Here is an 18,704-nt window from a genome sequence, read left to right as displayed (position 1 = left end):
ACAGATGGGTGTTTCCTCTTACGATCAACGAGGATCGTCATTTTTCAAACTTGACAGATTCCTCCCGAATCTTGTCCAACTATCGCCCCGCAATCCGTCGCGAATATTCTCCGAGATTTGCCACGGGCCCGTATTCGCAAATCCCCTTCCCCGGTTAAAACTTGGATCGAGCGACGCCAATTCTTCTAACGTGATAAATCACACTGCGGATTTTTGGGTAGCGCTGCGACGCTCGAGAAGATTCCCGATTTTGATTATATTAAAGATCGAACGATACATTTTTTTTTATTATATTTGCGAAGAAATTGTCATAATTTTGTTGTAGACAATCCCTTCCTCTCTTTTGTACGTATAATTGAAAAGCTGATGAAAAGGAAAAGTCGAGACTACTGCTATTATCTCGTTATTGTTGTATCGATGAAACGTTTATCGTGCGAATCTAATATTCAATAGAATTTTGAAAAATATTTATTTCACAAATATGGCGCGCCACGGAAGGGAAACGTCTAATTAATTCAAGCTTTATTAGCGGATGTCGGGTGCGGTCTACGGTTCACCAGGGCACACAAGAGCCTTGTCGGATTTATCGTGCCTAATCGGGGGGGCGTAGGGGTGGCCGCAACCCCGTGGCCGTAGAACAATCGTCGCCACGACGCCGCCTGTTAATCCGTATCGTCGATCGAAATTTTTCATCCGTGCCGATACATTTGTATCCGCGGAGAACCGCCTCGTTCGTTAACAAAATCTCGAAAAAAGAAGGATTCTTATCTAACGTTCCCAACTACTTTTTCCCAAATGAACGATTGTTCAAATAACTTTTATAAAATAGGTTTATTTGGAAATTTTTAAGGTTTCAAGTAATTATATTTGATCCTTGGAGAAATATTCGGTTGACACCGAGCGAACAAATTTTCAGACATCTGTGTTCGTGCCATTTTTACAGCGAGCTGTTCAGAGAGATTGGGGAACAAAAAGTGAAGGAAAAATTGGCCGAGAGCCGACTTTTTTTCCATAATAAGAGGATAAATTAGAAACGTTACGATTTAAAAACCGCGAACGCGATTACTCGACTCGACACCAGAATGGATCGCGTTATCATAATCGCGATAACAACGAAGCATTTTACGGAAAGCGAGCAAAAATACCCGCCCCGTATTATAAGATTTCACTCCATGGTGTTCCGTTTAACCTGATACACCAGGTTTTTGTAAATGATTAAATTTTGTTTATTTTATATATCCCGTGTTTTTAACCCCGGTGAATTTTCATGGAAATGGTCGTTGGAACGTAATGGATAACGATACGTGGGAGAGCCAGTGATTCTGGCAAATAAATATATATGGGATAAATAAATTGATATCTGAAACTCGGTGGACGTGGTTGTTTGCGTAGAAAATTTGACAATAAACATTTTTGTACTCGAAACATTTTATTTATTTCTTTGTGTAAAATATATATATATATATATTTCTATTATTCTATCTTTTAAAACGATGCTCCTTTATTAACAACGTGGAAGATTAATTTACGTTCTTCCTACGAATTGAATCTGTGTTCGCTATGAATAATAAATCAAAAAAAAAAAAAAACTGTATTTGCATCTTCAAAAGAAAAAACGAACTAGCGAAAGAGTTAACGTAATAATTAATGCAATTGCTCACAAATGAGATTTAACGCGATAATTCTGTTTTTAAGAAAAATTCGTTGTCGCATATAAAGTATTCCGTTGATGAGAAATGAGAAAGGATGAAATTAAGCTTTCGAAGCATTGTTAGGAAAAATTTTGAAAAAATAAAAATATATGGAAACGTTAGAGATTGATTTTATGATAAGAAAGATATTTTTCATTGATAAGGATATATATATATATATTTTACGTTTACAACAACTCGTTCATACGTGTCCATTAAACACTTTACGTTAAAATCAGAATGATGAATTATTCCTCGTAATGATTTCGCGATGTATTAATTTTAGATTTCTATGTAATAATCTGTTTACAAATGTGGATAATTGCTTTCAATTTAGCGTGGAACAAATCGGTGGATTCACGTTCGATTTTGTTCGATGTTGGCATTGTCTTTTCATACTTTTCATCCTTCCAATGTTTTGTTTGCCTCGATTGTTTTGTTTCTCGTTTCAACGATGTAATTTATTCGAGTAAAGGCCGTGAATAGAAGATCAATTCCAGACGTTTTCTCCTTTAATCACGGTTAATTAGAGTTAAGAGTAATTGAAATAGGGAGGAAATATAAAATGGGACTAGTAATTCGAGTAACTTTATCAAAGGAATAGTTTTTTGCTCCCAAAGTGAACGTCTCGACGAGGGATTCGGTAAATTTCAAGGAAAATAAAATTTCCATTGTAAGAGAAATACTTTGGCCGAGGAAAGGCAAAGGCCACTGTCAAAAGGCCCAGAGTTCCTCGAATTTCTCGCCCGACCAAGCACTGCAACTCGCTCGATTCGTCGACCCGTGGGCTTGGAGCACGCTCAAACGTGGCAGTTTTTACAAGTTTGCAAATTTCATTGTAAATCGTGGACAAGCGTTCAAGCGTTCTGAACTTGGACTTTCGACGTCAATCAGATGCTCGCAATCGAATCAGACACGAGAAATCTTTCGATTCGAAACGTATAAAGTTTCGACGCGTTCGTTTCGGTCTGTATTGAAAATCTTTTCGAGAATGCCAGATGTTTATATACCGGTCATTGTATCCTTCGCTTTCAGGATCTTTATCGAAGTAAACATTTTTGTCCCTCTCTTCGCTTCGCTTCAAATTGCGCCCGAAACGAAAAGTTTGAACAACAATATAAAAATAAGAAAGAAGAACGTGAAATCTAGAAGTTGGTTTCGAAAGGTTTTAAAATTATTGTGCTTCGATTACCGGATACCATAAGTTGTTTGTCACAAAGTTAAATAATGGAAAAATGTATCGGATCTCTTGTTTCCGTAAGTGAATCTGCAAGCAGCATCGTCTTAAAATCTCGATATTTAACTGATCTTGAAAACCTTCAAGTAACGGAAAATAAATAAGAAACTTATGAATTATACAAATTACACTTTCTTTTCGTAACCACGATGAACGTATAATTGAACGTAACGAATATATCATTAATAATTACGTTCCAAAACTTTTAAAACCACTTTCACCGATTTCTAAAACTCATTGGGATTAAAAGTTAAAATTTTCAATAGATGCTACCTACCCACGAGCGCGATGTAATTAATACAAAGCCACCAGAAGGGGTCTGGATGAAACAACAGGCTGCCTCTTGGAAATCGTAATTCCTCCAGTCGAAACTGGCAACCATGGTTTCAATCGTGAAAATTCTCCACCGCCGTTGATTAACATTTCCATTATTCGGGAAGAAGGGCGAGATTCGAAAAGGCCGCGCAAGGATTTCCATTTCATTACCAGTCGCGAGGAGGGGGGAGGGGGCGGGTGTAAGGTGTTGGTTAATTCGAAATTCCCCGGCCGGAATTCCCCGAACGAAATCGACTTACTGTCACGGGTGGAAGAGGAATGGGGTAGAGGGAGTAGGAAGAGGAGGAAGAAAAGCTCGAGTATACGGTCGAAAATTTATTAGAAGTTGTAACGGATAATGCACCCCAGAGATGCAAGTTCCGCGCGGCAGGCGTGAACTTAAGCGCATTAGGAGATTGAAGCACGTCCGTGCCCTGGAGGTTGCTGCGAAACTTAAACAAACGGCTGGCCCGCCATTTATCCGCGCCGCTTAACAAAACCTTTCGAACCGCCGCGATCAACCCGAACGAAACGAAGTCGTTTAAAGGATTCTGTTCCGGCTTCTTCGCGAACGTGGTGGATAGGAGAGACATTGTCTTTTGGACGATGATTAAATGGATGGATCTTTTTCGGGTTTTAACGATGCAAGCTAAATGTAACAGTTGGGCGCCTGTCAACGAGCAACTCGCCCGGTGAGGGAGAGAACCGACGCTTGGTTGCTCGTCGTCAGACGCCTGTAAGTGGATTATTTAAATTTGAGCGTGTAAATGTTTAAGATGTCGAAATGTTGATTCCACTAATCGATTCGAAGGAAGATATAATCGAATTTATTTTAGGAATACGTTTATTTGAATAAATTGTTGGAAATCGAAATAATCAATGATCTATTTCAATCAAAGATTTAATTTCTTAAAGAGTTCCTGGATTTTCTTGCTTTTCCTGTTTACCCTCTTTTAGTTTTCTCAGAATTCTTGATTAACGCGGCTTTCGGGAAGGATTAATTGTAAGAGAGGATAAATTAGGTCTCGATTCGAAGAAACAGATATTTTTCTTGCCCCTTTCCCTTCGCTCTCTTTCGAAAGTCCCTCGATCGGATGATATTCCATCAACCGCGCTTCATTTTTGTTCGATCCCGGTTTTTTTTTCGGATGACTAACGAAGGAAAGCAGGGCCATTATAAATTCTGCAAATGTTTCAAAGACGATAAAGGCTCCGTTAATTACAGGCTAATGAGCGGTGTAACCGTGGTCTGTGAGTTAGGTCGGTACTTCGACTTTATTTCCACTCTTTGAAAAGTTAATAGTTAAGGGACTTTACGGATGAGTCGCGGGTGGAACAACCCGCTTCTTTATATTCGAAACACTTTAATCGAGCACAAATTCCGTCCAACCACTCTTTCGAGTTATAGTTCACTCTTCCAACTTGTTCATCCTTCCCGCAAACGTTTTATATTTGCCTTCTCCTTTTTATTACGGCTCTTGCGCCGCGGAGAGGCTTCGTAAACAGTGAATTCCACTGTTTCGAGAAATGCTGCTCGTATATTTTTCAATTGGATCGATCTAAAGTAATTTCATCACCGTTTTCTCGCCTGTAATATATTTTTGTCTCATTTCGATGCAATTATCCGTAGAATCAGAATTTTGGGAAACAGTCGATGCCTGTGTAGCAGAGGCAGTAAGGCATAAAATAAATGCTGTTTGAGAGGACAATTGATAGAGGACAAGGATAGAGGCAGTGAAGTGTAAATGGAGTTTAGGCCAGTATTGTTCAATAACTGTTTACAAGCGGTAGCGAAGGATAAAGCTGTGGGCAACAAAACTTAATGGAGTGTAAACTTAAACTTTAGACCAGAGTATTGTTGAACAAATGCCCACAGGTAATGCCGAAGCAAAGCTACAGGATAACGAAGCCACTGGATCGGAGACTCGAGACTTTAGTCCACTCCTCTAGTCCTATCTACAGCCAATTGCCGAGGGCAAATCCATGGACAGGAAAATTGATAGGAAAGCTGGAGAAACTTTAGGTCCCACGACGGAGGGGCCCACCGTCGCGAAACAGCGCGAAACGGTGACCTTAAACTCTTCTATTCCGCCAGCTTTGCCTTCACCATTGCCAATCTCGATCGTTCCTACTCGCGAAATAGCAAACTGAACAGCAATCTGAACGCTGGACCATCGTATCATCCCCACTAGAATAGAGATTATATTCGAAAGCCGCGACGTGAATGGCAACAATAGTCCCCATTCACTCGACTACAGATTCCCTGTAGCAGATTAGAATTCCTCCCCCGGACGGCAATATTAGACTGAAAGAGAAGATTCCATTTTTCTTTTTTTGCAACGTCGCAATCCGTCCCCTGAACGAGACTATTGCACAATTGCGCCATTCCCTGCTAATTTCACACCGCCGCGCAAACATTCTCAAGGATCGAGCGTGGACGATGAATCTTCTCTCGAGGATTCCCTCCGCCATTTCTCTTTTCACCGCCGTCTCGCGGCCACAGCCTATAATTACGAGGCTGACACTCTCGATCGTGAGGAGACCTCTTGCTGAAGCGGACAAATGAACGGAGACAAATACTCTGGCTGGTGATGGAGGAGACAAGGGACGGACGTTTCAATCTTTTAACGCGATTACCAGCTTGCCTGCTCTTTCCAGAACCAGGGAGGGGAAAAAGACGGACGGCGTTTCCTTTACTTCTGTGCATCTCCATTCGCCGCTTAATCTCGTTTCGCCCTTTTGCCGTTTCGTCGGCTATTCGTAGACGAGAAGGAGAAGGGGCTTTGCCTCTTCCGCCGATTCCGACGTTAACTGGATAATTCACCGGAAAATATTGCAGGATTCGAAAAATGTTGATTAAACGACGATGTAAGGGGTTGAAGTATTCTCGTTTTTCGAGATATTGTACGTCGAGGATGAGCATTTGTTGGCCTAAATAAGAAAGGGAATAGGAAAACGTAAACTATGAAATCCAACTTATAATAGAGCCATAAATATTAGTGAACTATAATAGGGATTCTCCTTCTCCAACTCTAACACGCGACATCTATAATACGTCCTAACTTCCTTGCATTTTCATTTCACGGAATTGAGAATCTGAGAAATATCTAGAAATACGTTAACCGGATAAATAAGGATATTCACCAAATTCGAATTCGATAAATTTATTCAATAAATGTAGCCCGATATTTCTCCTTCCAATGATCCAATAATCTTGCCAAAACTTGTGTATCCAAAGATCTTTCGATCTCCCGAATTAATCACGAAAAGGAAATCGAAAGAAGAGAGGAGAGGATGGGGGGAAAATTTGTCCCGCGCGATAAAACCTGTTAATAGGATATGGGTAGAGAACTGTCTTAATAAAGGGGACACGGGCCGCTTGTTCTCGCATTACAGGTGCTCGCGGCCTCTTAATGACGCCCTAGTCGGATTTTACACGGGAGAGGAGTCGGTATCGCGCCAACTTAATGCCAACTTCCGTCAACACGCGCGGCTTAGCCCGATAAGCTCAGAGCCACCTTGATTCCACGTCGTCCTGTTCCCTGTCACCCGATTTCATCTATCCACTCCTCCAATTACGCTCTCTCTCCCTCTCTATTTCCTTCCTTATAGTCGTAGTTTGCATGTTCATCATGGAAGGAATTTCGCGGCCGATCGAGTTTCGTGACTCGCGTGCGAGTTATTACGCGCACGCGAGTCACGACACGCTTCCTTTTGGACGCCTCGGGCGATAAGTTCGGCTCAGTTAAGATATTCGAGGCGAGATTTCTCCTTTTCTTCTTTTTTCGCCTTCCTTTTGATGTCTGTTTCGGGGAACAACTTGACGCTCAAGTTCCGTGGAAAAGCGTTGGTTTAGAGTGCAACTGTTAACTTGGTAAGGAAGAATCGAAAGCGAGTGTAATCGATATGGAAGTACGAGTTTCTTATTTCTAGGTTCGTATTCTTTGTGGGTTCGATGGATAGAGAGATTTGGACTTTTTAAGGTTGCCTGATTCTTGCGTTAATAAGAGTTGAAAAGGTTAAAGTGCAGGATATGTTTATCGAATCGAAAAAATGTTTCTGTAACTCTGTATCGCTACCACTTGATTGACCTAAATTTTTGAACTGTGCATCCTCCTCGTATACGTTTTATTTGATAAAATGCTCCCTGAAACAGATGTGTTGAGCGATCAAGTTCGAACAGAAAATACAGATACTTGAGATGTAATTTTTCATAGTTGAGATAAGGTCGGATAGAATTCGATGTTCTTCATTTTTCTTTCATATCTACTCGAAGAAACTTGCAACAAGTTTCACGAAGAAATGAACATTAATGAAAGAATCCAAGAAAGAGAGAGAGAGAGAGAGAAATAAAAAAGAATCTGGACGAGTAGTCAAGATCGAATTTCTTTGCAAACGAAAGGTCACTTACAACACTTGACATTTTGCACCCTCTTTCCATATTATCCATCCTGAAAAACTTGCAACAAGTCCCTTAAAAAGAATAATCCATAAAAACAGTACAGTCTGAGAAGTAGAGAAACAAGGTGGATGAGTGGGTCTCGACAAAACGATACACACACACACACACACACATACACACCTTTATCCCAAGATCAAATTTCTTCACAGACGAAAGGTCAGCCGCAACTCGACATTTCTCCCTTCCATTTCACATCCATTCTCGAGAAAACTCGGCAACAAATATTTCTTTGTAAAAAAAACTTGTTAAAAAGGTTTAAACTCTACACGCACGAAATTTCTGCACCAGATACTTCCCCCCTCTATTATTAGAATCATCGACGAGTCATCGACCGGAAACAGGATCTCTCTCGTACGAATAATCGCCGATTTTCGACCTGTTCTGGCCTTCAAAAATCCAGTTGAAAAGTTTGCTAAATGCAAGCGGAGTGTACGCGAGGCTTAATTAAACCGTGCACGCGCGCGCAAGTGACGTAACTGCTTTCAATTAGCAGGAAACAACGTGATCAATGGGAACGATAAACCTTGGGCCTCCTGTCGGCGAAAATTCGCGTTTCGAGTTGGAAGTTCGATTGGATCCTGACAATGGTTGCCGAATTGTGCCGCCGCAACGGGTGGGGCTGGGAAACAGAAATGGAAGAAAGAAATTGGGAAAGGGATGGGGGAGAGAGTCAAAGTCGGGGGCCGAAAGTGTCGGGCGTGGAATTGCAATCTCGCGAGGGGGACGTTTCGTGGAGACGGATATAAGCGGGTTTCGAGGATCGAGGATCGAGGTGTGAGTTTCGCCGATGCATAAAAGGCGGCTGGGCAGGCGATTGTGCGGCTGTCATCGCGGCAGGACGCGAGAAAATATCCGTGTTGCGGATAGAATTTCTCGTTTTCACGCTGTCTGAAGTTTTTCGCGCGACTTTGGTCGGTGGTGGAAAAATGGTCGAACTGGTAGTTTCAATTCGAATTCTTGATATTTAGAATAATTGTTGCGCATAATCGCATATTATTTCCTCGAAATAAAGTACAATATTTAATGATCTATCCACGTTCTATAAATTTCCACAAGAAGAGAAAATGAAATCGTGCAAATTGTTGAGAAATGATATAAATGTCTTGTTCGTTCTTTTAACTCGTCTTATTTTCGAGAACGCGTTTCGCTGGTTGAAAAAGAAAAGGAATTAAGGAGGCCACGGAAATTCGTCTACGTTAATTTAGCGCTCGAGACGCGAGTAGATGGCGTAACAGATAGCTGCAAAAGACGATAACAAGCAAAGGAGCTCGACATCGAAAGGTAGGTAGAATTTCAAGATGGTTCACAATGCAACCCGTTAACCGTGCGCGATCGCGTAAAAGGGACTCGAGTTGATCCGATAAATCTGAATTTCTCCCTATCCTCTCCCATCGTTTCTGCCGATCTAACAATGAATCCATCCGTTCGAAGTAATCAAGTGCACGAGTGGAGTGGATTCATCGGCGATAAATGGACGGTTTACACGGTCAAGTAACCACGATCCATCGGGTTATCATCGGCCGAGATAAATAAATTACCGATAAACTTATCCTCGAAACGGGATATAATTTCTTCCTCGGTTTTTTATCGTTATTTCTCTTTTTCTCTCTCTCTTTCTTTCTCTCCCTCTTTTCCCTCGAGCGTTACTCTTCTCGTTACGACCGATTTAATCCCTCGTCTGGAAGACGAAACACGACCTCGTAATCTGTCATCTGCAACGACCATCTACTCCACCTAACAACCAGTTTCGAGGAAATAATTAACTCTTGTATTACCCGCCCCTGTTCGCTCAAATACGACCGAGTAAATTGTGTTTTAAACATTAACCACTCCCGGGAACTCTGACTCGAGCAGCTGCATCTCGCCCAAGATAAGATCGCCGCCCATTTTACCGTGCCGCAATTGATAAGAGACAAATTTATATCGAGATTATTCGCGATTATTCATTGCTGGGCCAGACCGCGCCAGAGACGTTTACGTCTATTCCTTTTATAACGTCTATCGTTTTTCAAAGTAGAATTGTATTGACACGGAATCTGGTTTCTTCTCAAATTGGTATCGGAAGCTTTCCAAGCTACCTTCTTTATATAATTAAACGTCGAACGAGGGAATCGATTCCATTTCGCAAAAATAGGAAAGGTGATAGAAATGCACAACGATCCGTGTCACGAGCTACGTAAATATAACCTCGAGAAAGATGTTGGGCTTACCTTACACTTGGGATACTCTTCAGCCGGCGTGGGTCTCTTCCATCCGAGGAGGGGAGGGATGCAAACGAGGGCGGACAGGAGCCACACGAGCGCGATCATGAGGGCCGCTCTTGCGGGAGTTCTCTTCTTCAGATAATCCACCGCCTGCGTGATGCTCCAGTACCTGTCCAAGCTTATCAGACACAAGTTCATGATGCTCGCCGTGCACAGCAACACGTCCATGGCCGAGTAAATGTCGCACCACCAGTACCCAAAGATCCAATATCCCATGATCTCGTTGGCCAGCGAGAAAGGCATGATCACGAGGCCCAAGAAGAAATCGGCCACCGCCAAACTCGCTATGAACCAATTCTGTATGTTCTTGAGCGCCTTCTCGGTCGCGATCGCGATTATCACAAGCATGTTCCCGACCACGATCACGATCATCAACAGCGTGACAAGGACGGACGCCAGAACTATTTGAAGGATCGTGTACCCGGACGGGTACAGGCTCTCCCCGAGCACCACGTACGTCTCGTTGCACAGGCTACCGTTGCACGGGAACAATAGACTCTCGTTGAAAGAGTCGTTGAACGATCCATCCAGGTCCTCCATTATGCCGTTCAACCCGAACAGCACCTCCAACTCCCTCAATCCTTCCACGTCTTCCCGATCCGTGCTCGTGCTCGTACCAACGACCCCCGTGCTAGTTTCCTCGATGATGCTTCTCGATGCCGGGCTGCTGCCGTCCACGCTCCCGTTGCCGGCCCGCTCGAGATCCTCGCCGGCCACGAGCAAGGGAATCGTGTCCTCGTATCCCCCGCAGGCACAATCCTCCTCCTTCTCCTCCTCCTCCTCCGCCCGTAGTCCTCCGCCCGATGTCGTCCCTCTTTCGATCTCGATCTCGATCTCGATCTCCTCGGTCGGAAGGCGGTGGTCGGTGGTGGTAATCGGCGGAAGAGGAACGGCGGCGATCGGTTGTTCCTCCTCGGCGGCCGGTGGTCGGCGATCGGCCGGGACGCTGGGTATTGGGCCGGTAGCAGGATCGACGAGCGTCGTGGCCACGTGGTCGGGTTCGGTCGTGGACAGTCGTCGGTGGCGGTGGTCGGTGAGGATGGTCACGGTGTCGATCGCGTGTGCCTCGTTAGTGGAAGACGAATAGCCACCGGTTGGCCGAGGCCACGTCATGTTCTCGTCGAGGACGCTGTTGGACGCCGTAGTCGGACTACCGGCGGCGTCGATGGTCATAATGGTGCCGAGGAGCGGCATCACTCGCACCCTCGCCGTCGACTGTAGATGCTATCTCGACAAAGTCGAGGCGGGCGTGGTGGCCGCGCGCGAGTAGCAGCGTGCACCTGGTGCAAGCTCGAGTAGGAGGAGCAGCAGGATGGTGGTGGTCTCGTCGCATCTCGAGGGCAGGGGCGTCATGCCCGTTTCAGGATAATGTCATCGTCGTTAAAAACGGGACAATGCCGAGCTCTTTTCCCTCTCTCTCTCTCTCTCTCGATCGGGGATTCCCCGCTTCGATCCTTTCCTTCCTTCCTTCCTCTCTCTCCCTCTCTCTCGAGTTCTTCTCTTCGGACAGTCGGAGAGTGGGGAAAAGAGAGAGAGAGAAAGAAAGAGAGAGAAGAGAGGCGGAGGTAAAACCGCTCCACGCGTGCAATGATACTCCGTTCTCCCTTCAATTTTAATTATTCGATCGCCTCTTTCGTATTCGATTTTGTATATCTGTCTTCGATCGACGCACGAATGTCTCTTTTTCTCTATTTTCTTCTTTCCTTCCTTTCTTTACGTATCGCTCGATCGCTGCATACCACCACCTGTTCACCCTATCTATGTGGTGTGCTGTCGTCACAGAGTTTGGCCCTTGATTTATTGCTTGCGTGAGTCGCGGACTCTCGCGTATTCCCCGATCTCCACGGAGTTAATACGGAGAAGGATACGTGTAGAGAGTGATTCACGGATAATCCCGGAAAGGGGATAAAGGCGTGGACGATACGGGGTTTATTAGTCAGGTATTGCGGACGTACAGTGTGGAGTAAAAGAGGTCGGCGATGCGGAGGAGTAGAAACTAGAAACCCGGAGAGTGGAGAATGGGCGTGAAAAATTGGTCCCCCTTTTTCTTTCTTCTTCTTTTTCTCAACTTCTCCCCTAAGATTTAATTCGATCTCGATCTTGGCTCGAGAGAGAACACCTTTCCACGACGATTCGCGCCTCGATCTTTTCTCTCTCTCTCCTCTCTTTCTCCCGCGAAATTTATCGGGTTTGGAATCGACACCGAGGCATATGTAGCGCGACACTCACGATACTCGATACTCGCTCGGACAAGTCGAGATATTTCGCGACTCTCGACGCTGCCGCCCGCCCGTTTCTCGAAACGATACGCCCTCCAAGTTAATTAATTAACGCGCCACGGCTAAAAAAGGTTAAGCGCTTGGATACTATATACCCGTACTGCTCCGACTTGCGACTTTTTTTTCGTTTTTTTTTCTTTTTTTTTTTTTTGCGAATTGTTTACGAGTTAAACACGCGTCCAAACTCGCCCTGTTAACGCGAGGGGAGAAAAATAGAAATGGAAACTACACACGCGACGACGACGACGACGACGAGGGAGGAAAAAACGAAAAGAAACGCGCGCGACACAGATTTATTTATTTATTTATTTGTGTATTTATTCGATTATTTCGACTCTACGCACGCACAGACACACGCACACGTAATCGCGCACACCAGATTGATTCGTAAAAACGAGTTTATCTATATACGTTTACACATAGGTTAGAATCTAATTAGAATTTTCTTTCTCTCTCTCTCTCTCTCTCTAACTCCACGTTCGAGGCTCGATTCTCATCGATGGTCCTTATTCGTATCGTAAATCGATTTATTATCATTCTTTTATTATTATTATTATTATTATTAATTACTCGTTATTATAACTATTTAATTCGTTACTTGAATTATTATCCATTAAAGTGTAGGGAGCCACGAGAAAATGGCTCGAGGGAGGGAGTACGAAGAATGGGGGAAGGAGGGGAGAAGAGAGAAAGGGGGAAGGGGGAGAAAAAAGGAGATCTCATCCGAGAGAGACGCGCCTTCTTCCCAGAGATCAGAGTCGGCGTCCTCGACCCATCGTCCGTACACGATTGTATTTACACGATCGCGTCCCTTTCACCCCTCTTCCTTTCGTTTCACACGCGAGGATCAACAGGACTCATTCGCGCACACCTGGCTGCTCCGTCCTCGAACCTCCTCCTCGAGTCCTCCTCGCGCACGGAAGCGTATCACCACCCCCTTTGGAAAAAAAAAAGAAAAGAAACACACGGTCAGCTGATCAGCCAACGTTCAATACGGGAACAATCGGACTCCTCCGGCAGCCACCGTCATCAGCTTCCCACCTTCCCTGACTCTCGTCGCGAAATCCGGTCGAGGAATATCTCGTCCTTCGGCTCGTCACGCTGCTACCTTCTCCATCCGACCTGGCGTCCGCCGCTCGTTCCCCTTCGAATCATCTCCCATGGGAGGGAGCCGCTCTCTCCACCGATGATCCTCGACCGTTAACAACTCTCCACAACCCTTCCCTTTTCACCACGGCGAGCTGGCCCGTGCGCTCGCCCCGTGCGTGCACGATTTTCCGTCGCGAGGCCCGTCACCGTCGCACGCACGATCCTCGCGGAACGAATCCCCTCGAAACGGAGCACAAGCACAGGCAGTTACAGCGGTGACACGCGCGGGAAACTCGAGGCTCCTCGTTCCTCTCCTCCTCTCCACGAGCGAGGTCGGGTGCACGGATGCGAGAAACACGAGGTCCGAGCGGTGTATCCCGTATAATGTGTTGCTCGCTGTCGCGAAGAAGGGAGGGAGAGCGGGGAGGGAGAGGAGAACGAAGTGGACCGCGCCGAAGATTCGACGCCGCGTGTCCTTGGAGCGTATCGAGCGTGCCGTCGGTCGAGAAAAGAGGAGGAAGGATCCTCGTGGTCCTTGAACGTGGTCGGTGGTGTTGCGTGCGTGCGTGCGTGCGTACGTGCGGACACCTCGAGCTTGCCTCGTGGATGTTTGGGAACGCACTGCAGCCGCGAGGGACGAGCCAGGAACTCGGACTCCCTCTCGCGTCGTGCGCTGGATGGAGACCTCTCCTCGCAGGATCGCCGCGCGACGAGGAGGGACGCTCGGCGGGGTGGGATGGAGCGAGAGGGAAGGCCGTGTGCATGTGCGCGCTCTCTGGCGGGCACGCGTGTGCTCTACACGTATTCCTATGTGTGCTCGTACGTGTGTGTCGAGAGGACGCGGCGGCGCGCGCGCGCGCGCCTCTACGTGCGCGCGAGAGGGCGAGCGAGAGGGAGAGAGAGAGGTTGGCTGGCTCACTGGAGGCTGACTGGTGGCCCGACCGAGCGCTCCGTCCGACGGTAGCAGCGTCGGGGCGCCGTCTGACGGAGTCGGGGAACGCGAGGCGCAGGCGTCGGGGCGCCGCCAGCACCCGACCGCCGTGGCCTGACAGTCGACTTTGGACCATCGACCGATCGGTCCATCCACCACGGCGAAGAAAAATATATCGCAAATGGGGGCTTGATATTAATCTCGCACGCAGATGCTTCCCTCTGAGAACGAATTTATAGATTTGGGCGTCGACCGATTCTTTTTTTATTGTAACCACGTGCGAGTTAAAATTAGATTTTACGTATGTGATTAATAGGGAGAGTCTGTCTTTCGCTGGAGAAGGATCGATAAAGAGGGACGATATCGATTTTCCGAATCTGAGATTAGATCCGATCAATCGAATTCCTCCGGGTCATTGGAAGATACCGTTTCCAATTGGCCACAGGTTACACTCGATCGCGCGCTAATCGATCGTTCTCCGTCTCGTGGATCGCGACACGCACGCACACCGTTAGGATATTTAATATTCTCCAATTGACTCCTATCCAATTAAACCACTCGCTAATGGATATCAGAGATATAATAAAACCGGATATAACCGGATTACCGAAACGGGCCAAGTTCAGGCCAAAACTCGTCCCAAACATCTATTCCAAACATCCGAGCCCCTCTCCCCGCGCACAGAACCATTCAACCGAGCCAAATTTGGGTCCAGATTTATCCAAGTAATCCGCCGAGCAGCTGCAAGCATCCAACACCCTCTCCGCCTCTTCAGCTTAATATTCGAAATAGTCCCTCCTCCCCCTCGCCACTTAATCGTTGCACTCTGGATCGCCAAATTCGCGCGTTTTGTTTGCTCCCGTCGGCGATAACGAACTCTCGAGGGAGCGAAGAGAAACGGTGGAGAGAAAACGAGAAGCGAAAGAGGTTTGGAGGAGAAAGGGGAGGCAAGGGGGTGGCCACGAAGCCACCGTCCACTAAAACCGGCGTCCATTTGCCGTGATCGTAAATTAGACGACCGCAACTTGATAGTCGCCTTTAGAACGTGGAGCCACCGGATTGGGAATATATTATGTTGCTCTTGTCGGGTTGTTATCAGATGAGGATGCGTTCGAAGAAAAGGCGGGAGATAAGGTGGTGTATGCGACCTCGATCAGCCTGCTTACGGGATATTCGTACTAATTGTAATATTTGCACAGTGGTGCACAATTTGTGATACGATTTGTGACGTGGAGAGTCACGTAAACATCGTTACTAAAATTTTAATTCCTGTTAAAGTCACAATTTTCTTTTCCTCCGTAAACTAAAATTATGTCACACGTGTCGTGAAAATGTGTCGTGAAAATCTAGTGGCGGGCAAATTTCTGCGATACTCGAAAACGTTACACGTCACGTCCACTCTCGTCTTTCTATGATACAACGATGGGTACGAGTACCTATCCACTTTTTCCACGGCATCGACCAAACGATCGATTTCTGGATCGTGGCAAAAATTATCGACGCTTTCATGAAAATTGGTTTCGAGCCGGTCATGAATGGCGAGCGTTGCGTGCGTGGCGCCCGCCTCGTTACCCTTGCGATCTTTAAATATTCGTTACGTTAAAAAGCTCCACCTGGCTCGGGTAATTTCATCGTCCCCGCAGGTTCCCCAAGGACGTCCCTGCAAACAGGAAATTAACGAACTGAGCCCCGTTACATCGCATGCATTTACCACTATCCATCCCTCCTGGAATATTTCAAAACAATCGACGGCGTGTGTGAAAATTCGCGCGAGGAATAATACGGTTCGACCCTTCAAATTTTGGGTTCTTCGAAGTTTCGATTATCGTTCGTATATCCAATATCCCTTATATTCCTTCTCCGCCCTTAAATCCATTTCCACTAATTTCGATTAAATTACGATTCGATTGAAAAGCTCTTTCTTCTATTTTCTGTAAATATTTTTTTTTTTTTGTTTCTCTTGTGCGTTCGCTGAAAGTGTACATTGGATTTCCATAAAACACCGGAGGAATGTTTTATCGGTGCAACCGATGAAACGTGTTTGACGTTTTACGATTCGAAACCGTATACGCGAACCACGCTCAATGGCCAATCGAATCATGGAGGGCAGAAATCCACGATATAGCGAGCTCGCGCGAGAATCCTTCCTCCCTACGATTTTTTATAGATTCTTTTCGTTCTAATCTTTAATGCATATTCCATTGTTATTCGTGATATCGTAATATTTTGAACGATATAAAAATATCCCGTTTCGCATCATCTTCATCGTAGAAGAAATATCGTAAATAATTGATAGGGAAGAAGCTTTTCTTATTCGTAGAATTGGTACGATACGCGCTTCTACATCTAATCATTTTCTCATATATTTCGTACATACATATTTTCACACGATACATTAAAGGTATACATTAAATTTTTACAATTATTTCAAAAACATATTTTTTTATTTCATATAATATACGACACCTGCGATACAAGACTAAGGAAAAGTTTGAGACGAGCTTAAGTTTTATCCTTTCGAGAATGTCAACTCGTAAAGATAGACAGACGTCGTGAATCGTTTTTGTCTCCTTATCGCCTCTGTTACGATAACAATACATACGTAATAATACGACGTCATTCTTGCACGTCACGTTCTTCGTTGCGACTACGCTTTGTCTTATTTTAATTATTCGCCTTTATCGACTGAGCGAACTATCGTGTACAAGATACACATAATTCTTATACATAAGAGGAAAATTTTCATTGATAGGAAGCTCGTGGATGGTGGAACTCGGCACATTGAAACGAGCTCATCGTGGAAATATATATGCCGCTTTGGATATTAAATCCTGTCTATAATTCTCGAGAGATCTCGATCAAATTTACCCTTTTGATTAGATAGATCTTGCGAGATCCTCTAAAAACATAATCGGGTCTGTGCCATTTAACTAAACATTGCCAGAAATTGTTCTAATTCTCCAACGTTTTATCAACTCTCGTAAATCTTGGGATATTGTCGAAACAAAATAATTGAAAAATAATTATATCGAACATCTCTTTTGAAAGTTATTATAATATAAATCGTTAAAATAGAGTTATATTCGTGTGATTATATTTTTATTGATTAGTTATTATTCTTTAAATTATTGATTGGCTCTCGAATGCGAATATTTTTTTTTATTGTTATTAGAACGTTGTTAAACTGCACAGAAACACACCGGTTCTTTAAAAAAAAAAAAAGAAATCTTGCGTGCACACATTCGTATATTTTTCAATAGCCACTGTAGAACAATTGTGTATTACAATCGGTACAATGATACATTTATCAAAATACGGACGAACTCGTTTAAAAAACGAGAACAACACGAGTCAGCAAATGTTATTAATTATTGTAAAAAGAATTCCTCGGATCACGATGATTCATTGTGATGAGAACCAAAGCAATGAAAATCTCTTACGTTAAAATTATTTTCTATCCAATTTGACTAAAACTCGAATCGATTCCACGGGGTTAACGGAGTAATCTCTCGAGTCAAATTATTCCATACTCTATTTGAATAAATCGATAAAAATTTATTTGAGCGAAACGCTTTGTTATTTTTATTTGATTAAGCAAAATATAGCCCGCGACACATTTCATAGATAAGAGGATCCTCCTGCCTCCCCCCAACCACGTTGTTTCAAAGTAATCGAGAACGCAGCGATTATTCAGAATCGTTCTTAATAAAAATCCCCGTGGATGATTTCTCGATGGAAACACGATTCTTTCCACGATTCTTCCCAGAAAAGGCGGCCTCTCCTCGCACGCGAACTCCCGTTCCCAGGTTCGTCGACCTCGCCGCACAAAGAGTTTTTATGCACCCCACTTAACAGGGCCCGATAGCACCAGACATGCTCGTGGCATAGCTAATTTTAAATCTAAATCTCCGGCCTAATTTCAATTGGTCAGTTTTACTCGATCTTTATCTCTTCCTCGATGATTTCTCGAAAGAGGAATCCGATATAATCCTTGTTCTTTTTCGATCAAACTCGAACTCTATAAACAATCTTCGTCACGCGCAAAAATTATCGAATAAAATTATTAAATTCAAAAAAAGAAAAGAACCCTAATTTTTCGATCAGAGAGGCACGTATCGAATTATACGACGCGTATATAAATCTCGTCTGTTTGACGGACAATGCCGAGTCGATGGTGGTCGCGTATGATGCACCCGTATCTCGTCGCCCAAGGACACCGAAGGCCAAAACGAAGGAGTTCCTAACTAGTTTCTCCGTGCATGTTCTCCGCACGAGACAATGCCGATACACACACACACACATACGCGTCCTACACACGTGGAGTCGAGAGAGAGAGAGGGAGATTGCACATCAGAGTTACGACAATATCCCGAACTTACCGACGGCAAACTTTCGGCAAAGAGACAGACGGAGAGAATGAGAGCAGCTCGCGGGGG

At 44.6% G+C, this 18,704-nt stretch overlaps 1 protein-coding gene across 1 annotated transcript in view; it reads right to left on the bottom strand.

The window, feature by feature from the left end:
• LOC107996318 (alpha-2B adrenergic receptor) overlaps positions 1 to 14,263 on the bottom strand; it is a 115,563-nt gene extending 101,300 nt beyond the window's left edge. The window contains exons 1-2 of the mRNA XM_062085709.1: positions 13,290 to 14,263; positions 9,916 to 13,185 (exon numbers count right to left, since the gene is read on the bottom strand). Coding sequence (XP_061941693.1) covers positions 9,916 to 11,163 — 1,248 coding nt within the window. The 5' untranslated portion in view covers positions 11,164 to 13,185; positions 13,290 to 14,263. The remainder of the gene's footprint in view (positions 1 to 9,915; positions 13,186 to 13,289) is intronic.
• Positions 14,264 to 18,704: the final 4,441 nt, after the last annotated feature.

This window comes from Apis cerana, linkage group LG15, assembly GCF_029169275.1.
Source record: "Apis cerana isolate GH-2021 linkage group LG15, AcerK_1.0, whole genome shotgun sequence".
Lineage (NCBI taxonomy): Eukaryota > Metazoa > Arthropoda > Insecta > Hymenoptera > Apidae > Apis > Apis cerana.
This window is presented reverse-complemented; position numbering and strand designations above follow the sequence as displayed.